Here is a 9,036-nt window from a genome sequence, read left to right as displayed (position 1 = left end):
GATGTTTGCCACTGAGAGTGGATTGGGGGAGGTGTTTGGGATTGTGTGGAGAACAGGAGAACAGGAACTACGGGACACTGCGTAAAAGTAAGGAGTCTTCCTTTCTCTCCCCCACAATGTTGAGTGTCTTTGAAACTCTTGCAGACAGCAGTTGAAATAAGGTCATTCACTGTTTGTAAGGCAAGTGCTGACACATTTTTGACTAACACGGGAATCAAAGGTCATTATCAGGTGTAGGTAGGAATGCTGAAGTTGACACCACAAACAATGAGCTGTGATCTACTGAATAATGGAGCAGGCGCGAAGCCCCAAGTGGTCTGCTTCATAGATCTTCAAATGACTAATCTATTAATTTTGACCATTGTCAACAGGAATTGGAATTGGCTTGGTGCTATCAAAAGACTGCATCTTTTGCTATGCATTTAAAAACAGGATTTCACATTATCATTGAACAGCTTCTTAATATTTAGAAGACCTTTTACATGTTCGTTTAAATAAACAAGAGCATTTTCTAAATATTGTACACCTTCACGCAGGAAGCTTCTTTGGGACAAACAAATCTTGAAATTTAGAACAAACAAAATTGTAATGAAATTTATTGGATAATTCAGTTCTTATTTTACATACACAAATATAAAACCTTTGCCTTCATAGTGTAGGCATTTGCTAATCAAGTTCTGAGTAATGCAGTTAAAACTGCTGTTTTTATTTTATCATCAACTGTAACATTTACTGAACAGTATGTTTGGATTTACATTTTATTTACTTTGATCAGTTTTTATTAATAAAACGCACCTGATCACTACTCCAACTTCGCTGACGGTATTTTCGAACCTCTTCCTGTAATTTCAGTAGACTGTTGTGCAGGTCATTCTTTTCTTCTGTGAGCCTGCTGACAAAGCTGGTCAGGTCGGCATTTTGCTTCAGAAGTCGCTCAGTGAGAGCGGCAGTTGATCCGCTAGAGGGAATTATGTTCTGTTGGAAAATCATAATTAAACATTTGTTGTAACGAAAGATATTAATGTGAAAGGTTTTCAATGTTAAATATTTTGGTCTCAGCAGACACAATAAAGATGAAAATAGATCTGGTTTTAGAACAAAATCAGATAGTCTCCATAGGTTAAAAAAGACAAATTGTTGCAAACAGGATGTATACTTCAAAATTATCCATTTAAAACCAATCCCTGTTGCTGACTATAATTGCTTTTTCCTGCACCATTCAGGTAAATGGCAAGTGCCAGGGAAACTCAGAGCTCTACAATCCTGACCTATTTGTGCTTTTTATTTTGTGCAATACTAACCACTGTAACATTCTGTGGGATATGGTGCAAAACCACAAAATTCTCACTTCTACTTCCATACAGATGTAATATCCAGAAATAATTTTCTTACAATACACTCACACTTCGATAATACTTTATTGGCTATAAAGTGCCCTGGGACATTCTTAAGGTCAATGAAAGATACAAAATAAATACAAGTCTTCTTTAACTTTCCAACTGAATCTTTCCTGAAGCTTCATATCCCAATACCCTTAGCTTTCAGCATCTGGCAAGTTAGATCCAAAGATTTGTTCAATTTCCTGAAGAACCCATGGGCTTTTACTTCCACTACAAGTCCATCATGTGGTATATTGTCAAAAGCTTTGTAAAATTGATACACACTACCTCAAATGCTCAACATTGATCAGACAAGACCTTGCTTAACAAATCCATGCTGACTGTCTTTGATTAATCCATGTTTTTCTAAATGGAGACTTCTCCCGTTCCTCAGAATTTTCTTCAATAATTTTCCCACTGATCTATCTCTAATTACCTATTAATTATCCCTCTTTCCCTCTTAACAATGATATATTGTTAGCTGTTCTCTAGGCCTTTAGCACCACAACTGTACTCAGAGGGGACTGAAAAATTATGTCAGAGTTTCTGCTGTGTTTTTTCTTCTTGCTTCCTAGCCTAGAATAGATTTTGTTTGGGACTCTATGCACACAGGGGGTATGTGCAGTTGTATATATTGATAAGAAGTTAAGCTCCATAATGCTTCATTTCTCACTATATTATTTTCACTTAATATCTCATACTCCCAACACACAGGTTACCCTTATGGTCCTTGTTTCGATAATAACTAAAAAATAAATCATACTCCCAAGGAATTAAATCTGCTACCATTCATTTGCTTTATTCCCTTTATTTCTTGCACTGGTGTGTATATCTTTTAGCACTGTCAAATTCCCAAACTGTCTGTAGTTTTTAGCCTTCACTTCCTTTCCCTTCCAAATATATTTACTAATCTTCTGCCTTTCACTTCCACCTTTTCTTCTCACCCTTCTGAATCCACTCTTAGGATCCCAATCCCAGGTCAAGTTATTTCAGACCTTCCGGAATAGCTTCTGCAATGATACTTGTTCAGGTGCAACCTGTTTGGCTTGTAGATTGTATCTCACCAGAACCAGTCACAATACCTCAGAATTAAAGATCCATTTTACCTCCCGACTTTTTTTTAAAGGAACCAGCAGCAATGACTAAAAAAGCTAATAAAAAGGAGAAGGTTGATTAAAAAAGTAGTAATGAACGTGGAGAGGATGTTTCTTCTTACGACAGACGCCAGAACAAGAAATCATAGCTTTAGGATAAGGAATAGCAGATTTAAAACAGCGATGAGGAGAAATTACTTCTCCCAAATGCTCATGAATCTGTGGAATTCACTATCCCAGAGTGTGATGGATGCTGGGACATTGAGTGATTTTAAGGAGCAGATAGACAAGATTTTTTAAATTAGTAATGGGTTGAAGGGTTATGAAGAGCGAGCAGGCAAGTGGAATTGAGGCCGAGATAAGGCATGATGATCATATTGAATGGTAGGCCTGAATGGCTGAATAGCCTCCTGCTGCTTCTAGTTCTTCCATTTTTATATTCTAAACATAATAACCAACAGCAAGGGTTCCAGGGGATATAAAAAGAAAGTAATTAAAGTGAGGGTAGGACCCTTGAAGGATGCAAGGGGAGATTTGATAATGGGGAACTGGAATACAGCAGATAAGTTAAACCAATACTTTATATTGGTCTTCATGGTAGACAACACTATACACTTCCCAAAGACAACAAATAAACAAGTTGCTAATGGGAGGTGAGGTTTTCTAACAGTTTCTATCAAAAGTGACAAAATATCTGACAAACTAATTAGACTGAAGGCAGACAAGGTCTAAAGGAAGTGGAAACATTAGTTGAAATATTCCAGAACTCACTGAATTCTGCGAGGATTCTTGTAGATTGCAAAGCTGCTAATGTGACATCCCTGTTCAAGAAAGGAGGGAAATGAAAACAGGAAGCTAAATGTCAGTTAACCATTTTCCATTGGGAAAATGCTACAGTCCATAAATAAGGAAGACATAGCAGGACATTTAGAAAAGCTAATGAAATCAAACAGAATCAACATGGTTTTGTGAAAAAGAAATTATGTTTCACAAACTTGCTACAATTCCTTGAGGATGTAACAAGCAGAGTTGACAAAAATGAGCCATTAGGCATAGAACTTAAGACTTCCAGAAAACATTCGATTAGGAGCCATACAAAATGTTAATGCACAAGTTGGAACTCAAGATATTATTAGCAATGGGCTGAGGTTAACACACAGAGAGCAGAGAGTTGCAATTAAAGGTACTTTTTCAGGCTGGAATGGCATAACTAATTGATTGCCACAAACAGCAGTCCTATAACCTCAATTATTCACTATCTATATCAATGATTTAGAAGACTAAGGGACCTGAGGGGCAACTTTTTCATTCAGAGGGTGGTGCGTGTATGGAACAAGCTGTCAGTGGAAGTGGTGGAGGCTGGTACAATGACAACAGTTAAAAGGTATCTGGATGGGTATATGAATAGGAAGAGTTTAGAGGGATATGGGCCAAATGCTGGCAAATGGGACTAGATTAATTTAGGATGCCTGGTCGGCATGGACGAGTTGGACCGAAGGGTCTGTTTCTGTGCTGTACAGCTCTATGACTGGGTAGAGTGCAATATATCCAAATTTGCTTTTGATACAAAAATAGATGGGAGGTCAAGTCCCGAAGAAAACACAGGTTATCTAGGCTGGGTGAGTGACTGGGTAAAACCTGGGCAGATGGAGTTTAATTTAGGAAGTGAGAGGTCATGCACTTTGGTGGGAAGAGTCAAAAGGCAGACTATTAGTTAAATTGAGTGACATTTGAAAAAAATGCAGCAAGGGGTGCTCTTGTGCATGAAACACAAAAGGTTAGCATGCATGTAATTAATTAATTAGCAAGTAATTAAGGCAACAAATAAAACTTTGGCCTTCATTGCGAACAAGTTGGAGTTTAAAACTAGGGAAGTCTTGTTACAACTTCACAGGGTGTAGGTAATATTGTGTACAGTTTTGGTTCCCATATTTAAGTAAGGATATTTTGGCACTGGAGGCAGTTCAAAAGAAATTCATAGGCTGATTTCTGGGACGAAGTGGCTGACTGATTGAGAACAGTCTTTATTCATTATAGTAGAATGAGGAGTGATTTTATTGAAACATACAAGATTCTTAGGGGAGTTAACAAGGTAGATATTGAGAAGATTTTTCTATTAGTGAAGGAATCTTGAGTTTGGGGACATGGTTACAGAATAAGGGGGCATTTATTTAAAACTGAGATACAAAGGAAGTTCTTCTTTCATAGGGTAGTGAATGTGTGGAATTTCCTATCCCAGACAATTGTGGAGGCCAAATCACAAAAGCCTTTAAAAAGGAAGTAGATAGATTTTTTAAGTATCAAACATGTTACAGAATGACAGAGCAAGCTTAAGGGACTGAATAGCCTATTCCTGCTCTTAGTTCTTATGCTGTGTTCTGCCTATGACATTGGTGCCCAAACAATAATTGCATTTTAATAAGAACACTAGATTGTGCTCAAACTAATGGGTGCACTTTATATACTGTAACCATGACACTAAAAAGTGGTAGTGCTATTTACATATGCAAATGAGCTAATGGGACCGTACTGGACCAGACCAGCAACACAAGGGAGGAGCTGCTATTCTAATTAGATGGCTTACTGATGCAGTGGAAGACCCTCAAGAACACTACAATGTTTGATCCAGAAGACACTGCATTGATCATATCCAAAATTTAACTTTAAGACTTAAAAATCACAACCTAAGGACTTGCAGAAATCTTCGAATCTCCAGGGAACAACAAAACATTAAGTAACTTTCTGCATTTTAAAGAAGTGTTTTGTACCTTGAATTAATGCGATACTTAATGTATCTGCTTCTTGTGGGGAAACAGCTAAGTTACAAGTGGTGTCTTCTATGAGGAAATAAGGGATTAATGTTCAAGGACAGTCAGAAGTAAATCTGGCTATATGTTGAAACAATTCTTCCATTAATAAAGTTCTGCCACCCAAAGCTCAACAGTCAAATCTTAATTTATCCAGGCAGGGTCAAATTGAAAAGGACGATATTTCTACAGTTAAACTGCTTTTATTTTTATCAGGTGTAGAAAGCTCCATTTTGTTGCTCAGCTCCCAATGTCAGCAGGAGAAAAATAACTGAGAGACCACAGAAAACAAAACCAGATCTTTTGTGTAATTTAACCTCACCTCTGGTACAGGGATTTGCAACTGCTGTAACTGCAATGCAATGTCCTGAATGTTATTCTGTAACCAGATCAGGTCATCGTCATCTGTGGTTTCACTGCTGCGCTGCATCCTGATATAAATGAATAATGCATTTCAGCAAAAGGAACTGACAATTGTAAAATAGGCACAAATACAAAGGTCAAGCAATGTTAACATTTCAATTGTTTTGTTAAGTAAGTTTCTTTCCTAATATCATACAAAAGTCACACCAAACAGTGAACATAATATTCTCTTTAGGGCCTGCCACTCAGGTGACACAAATGTCTCCAACGTCAAGTGACATTTTTATTCAGGAGCGAAGAGGATGAATGTTTAAAAAAAAACTTTAAAAACTTTAATTACAAATGTTAAGTAATGGTATTGTGTGAAATACACTAAACTAAAAAATTCATCAGCTACACAGAAATACAAGAATAATTTTCAATCTTTTAAAAATTGTTTCTTCCAATGACAAGAGCCAAAGAACAAACTGAACATTTAAAATAAGGACAGGCAATAATTGCTGGCCTAGCCAACAGTGCCCACATCCTATAAGACTGTGAGACATATGTGCAGAAGTTAGGCCATTCAGCCCATCAAGTCCCCCATTCTCTACCGCATTCTCCCATTTTCTCCGCATAACCCTTGATTCCCTTGACAATCAAGAACCTATCTATCTCCGTCTTAAATATACTCAATGACCTGGCCTCCACAGCCTTCTGTGGCAGTGAATTCCATAGATTCACCACTCTCTGGCTAAAGAGGTTTCTCCTTATCTCCATTCTAAAAGGGCTTCCCTTTACGCTAAGGATGTACCCTCAGGTCCCAGTCTCTCTTAACAATGGAAACATCTTCCCAACATCCACTCTGTTGAGGCCATTCAGTATTCTGTAACTTTCAATTAGATCCCCCCTCATCTTTATAAACTCCATCAAGTATAGACCCAGAGTCCTCAAACGTTCCTCATATGTTAAGCTTTTCATTCCTGGGACCATTCTCGTGAACCTCCTGTGAATCCGCTCCAGGACCAATACATCTTTCCTGAGATGTGGGGTCTAAAACTGCACACAATCCTTCAAATGTGGCCTGACTAGAGCTTATAGAGCCTCAGGAGTACATCCCCGTTTTTATATTCAAGTCCACTCAAAATAAATGCCAAAATTGCATTTGCCTTCCTAACTACTGACTGAACGTGCAAGTTTACCTTGAGAGAATCATGGGCTAGAACTCCCAAGTCTCTTTGCACTTCAGACTTCTGAATTTTCTCCCCATTTAGAAAATAGTCCATAATCTGTTCTTCTTACCAAAGTGCATGACCTCATACTTTCCCGTGAATGAATAAGAAAAATGTCCACTTGTCACTTTCAGAGCGAACTTTTCACTACAGCAAATATAGCTGACACATGTGATTTTTGATTCTTTTGCATAAATATTTACAGGGAGGGAACTGAGAGCATGATTACAGGTTTGTTGAGTACAAAGGAGAAGATAAAGAAAGCTCAGGATTGCAGAGACCCCGCCGAATGTAACAGAGGAATCTCACTAATTTTTTGACATTCTGTTGCCCATGTAGCAGCCAGGGAGGTGGACGTTGGCTATTTCCTGGCTCAGGGACTGAATGGGAGAGGATAGCGAAATTCAGGCATGTCTGAAAGAACTCTAACACAACAATTAGGAGAGATAGAGACAATAACAATTAGTGCAAGAGACGGGCTCCATCTACAATGATCAGTGGCATGGAGGGAAGCAAAGGCTGTGAAGTTCATGCCAGCTGGATGTTCAAGAATTTGGGTGAGAAATGTTAATGCTCACAAGCAGTGGTATAAAAAACAAATAAATTCATCCAACTGCTCCTCTCTCCATTAGATGCAGAATCATGGAAAACCTCAGGCCCAGCCCTAAACTTTAATCAAATTTCCAACTGCCCAGGTGAAAATCTATTTAAATACTAGAATGAAGGTACTAGCTCTCAACAGTGGGATGCAGACATACAACCTAATGACAGACAAAAGACAGCATTCACGTACAGAGGAAGTTCAGGCACAACACAGTTACATTGTCAGATCCCTATTATTCATTTTAACATTCTTTATACCTAGTAGTAACTTTGTTGGCCATCATTCTAAGTTTGGAAATAATCAGCTGCATCTTCTGTCTGATGCGTTCCATGTTAATATTTTCTCCAGATGCGCTGCCTCCTCCATCAATTTCAGTGCCATTTACTGACTCAGTATACCACTGCTCGCTAAAAACGGAGGCATCCTTTCCATTCTCTGTTGCTGCCAACTTTTGGTGCATAATCCAGTTTTTCGTTCGATCAGCTGAAAGCCCAATGTTGCAAGTATTCTACAATTGCAAAGGGAAACAAAAATTAGTTTAACAATGTATATGAAAAATATACTAACAGTGCACTCGTGACCATTTGTATTTATGTATACACCAGAATAATCTGTGTTTCAGCTTGATGTTGATCATCGATGCACTGCACATTCTTTTGATCTATCTCGAAAAGATATCACTTTTGGCAACAAGGTGAGAAAGCTTAAAAAACTGAGTTGGATAAACTTCCCGCAAGCTAAGAGAGGAATTTAAGTTTGATTTTTCTCAAAAATAGGTTTCCAAATCTGGTCCTTGTGGAAAAGTTGTTTGCACACATCGGTAGGTTGCCTTCCAAAGTTAGTTGCACCAACTGTTATTAATGGAGTGTATGATCAAGAATCTTTTGGTGCATATGTATCGTGGCTTGAGAGGATTTTCACTGCTAAAATTATCCTGGATATTCCTGACAATCCATTGTTAATCTAACTGTGGGAACACCACCCACCACTTGCACAGCAGGTATTCATGTGACTTGGCCAACATTATCTATCTCCTACGCTGCAGGCAAGGATGCCCTATGGCACGGTATATTGGCAAAACCATGCAGATGTTATGACAATGGATGAAGGGGCACCACGCAACAATCGCCAAACAGGGATACCCGCTCTCAGTGGGGGAACACTTCAGTTGTCAAGGACATTCAGCTTCCGATCATCGGGTAAACGTCCTCCAAGGCGGACTTTGGGAGACACAACAACGCAGAGTCACCGAGCAGAAGCTGATAGCCCAGTTCGGTACCCATGAGGATAGGCACAACTGGGATCTTGGGTTCATGTCGCACTACAGGTGATCCCACCACACTGTACACACTCTCTTCCATACACACACACACCCTGCCCCGACACCACTTTCTGTCCCTCCCCTCCCAACCCCCCACCACATACACACACACACTGCCTTTTTCGCTCTCTATCCCCCCCATCACACGCACTCACTCTCAGCCCCGCCCCTGTCACACACACACGCACTCACTCTCACCACCCCCCGTCTCACACACACACACACACACACCACTCCACACACACACACACACCACA

At 39.2% G+C, this 9,036-nt stretch overlaps 1 protein-coding gene across 1 annotated transcript in view; it reads right to left on the bottom strand.

Annotated features, from left to right (window-relative positions):
• Positions 1 to 9,036, bottom strand: part of LOC109913782 (A-kinase anchor protein 9-like) — a 26,009-nt gene that overhangs the window by 13,685 nt on the left and 3,288 nt on the right. Inside the window, exons 2-4 of the mRNA XM_048607936.1 lie at positions 7,716 to 7,966; positions 5,603 to 5,711; positions 796 to 975 (exon numbers count right to left, since the gene is read on the bottom strand). Of these exons, the coding sequence (XP_048463893.1) occupies positions 796 to 975; positions 5,603 to 5,711; positions 7,716 to 7,966 (540 nt within the window). The remainder of the gene's footprint in view (positions 1 to 795; positions 976 to 5,602; positions 5,712 to 7,715; positions 7,967 to 9,036) is intronic.

The sequence above is a fragment of the Rhincodon typus genome, chromosome 2, assembly GCF_021869965.1.
Source record: "Rhincodon typus isolate 14 chromosome 2, sRhiTyp1.1, whole genome shotgun sequence".
NCBI classification, from domain to species: Eukaryota; Metazoa; Chordata; class Chondrichthyes; order Orectolobiformes; family Rhincodontidae; genus Rhincodon; species Rhincodon typus.
Note: the sequence above shows the minus strand (reverse complement) of the source record. Positions and strands in the feature narration are given on the sequence as shown.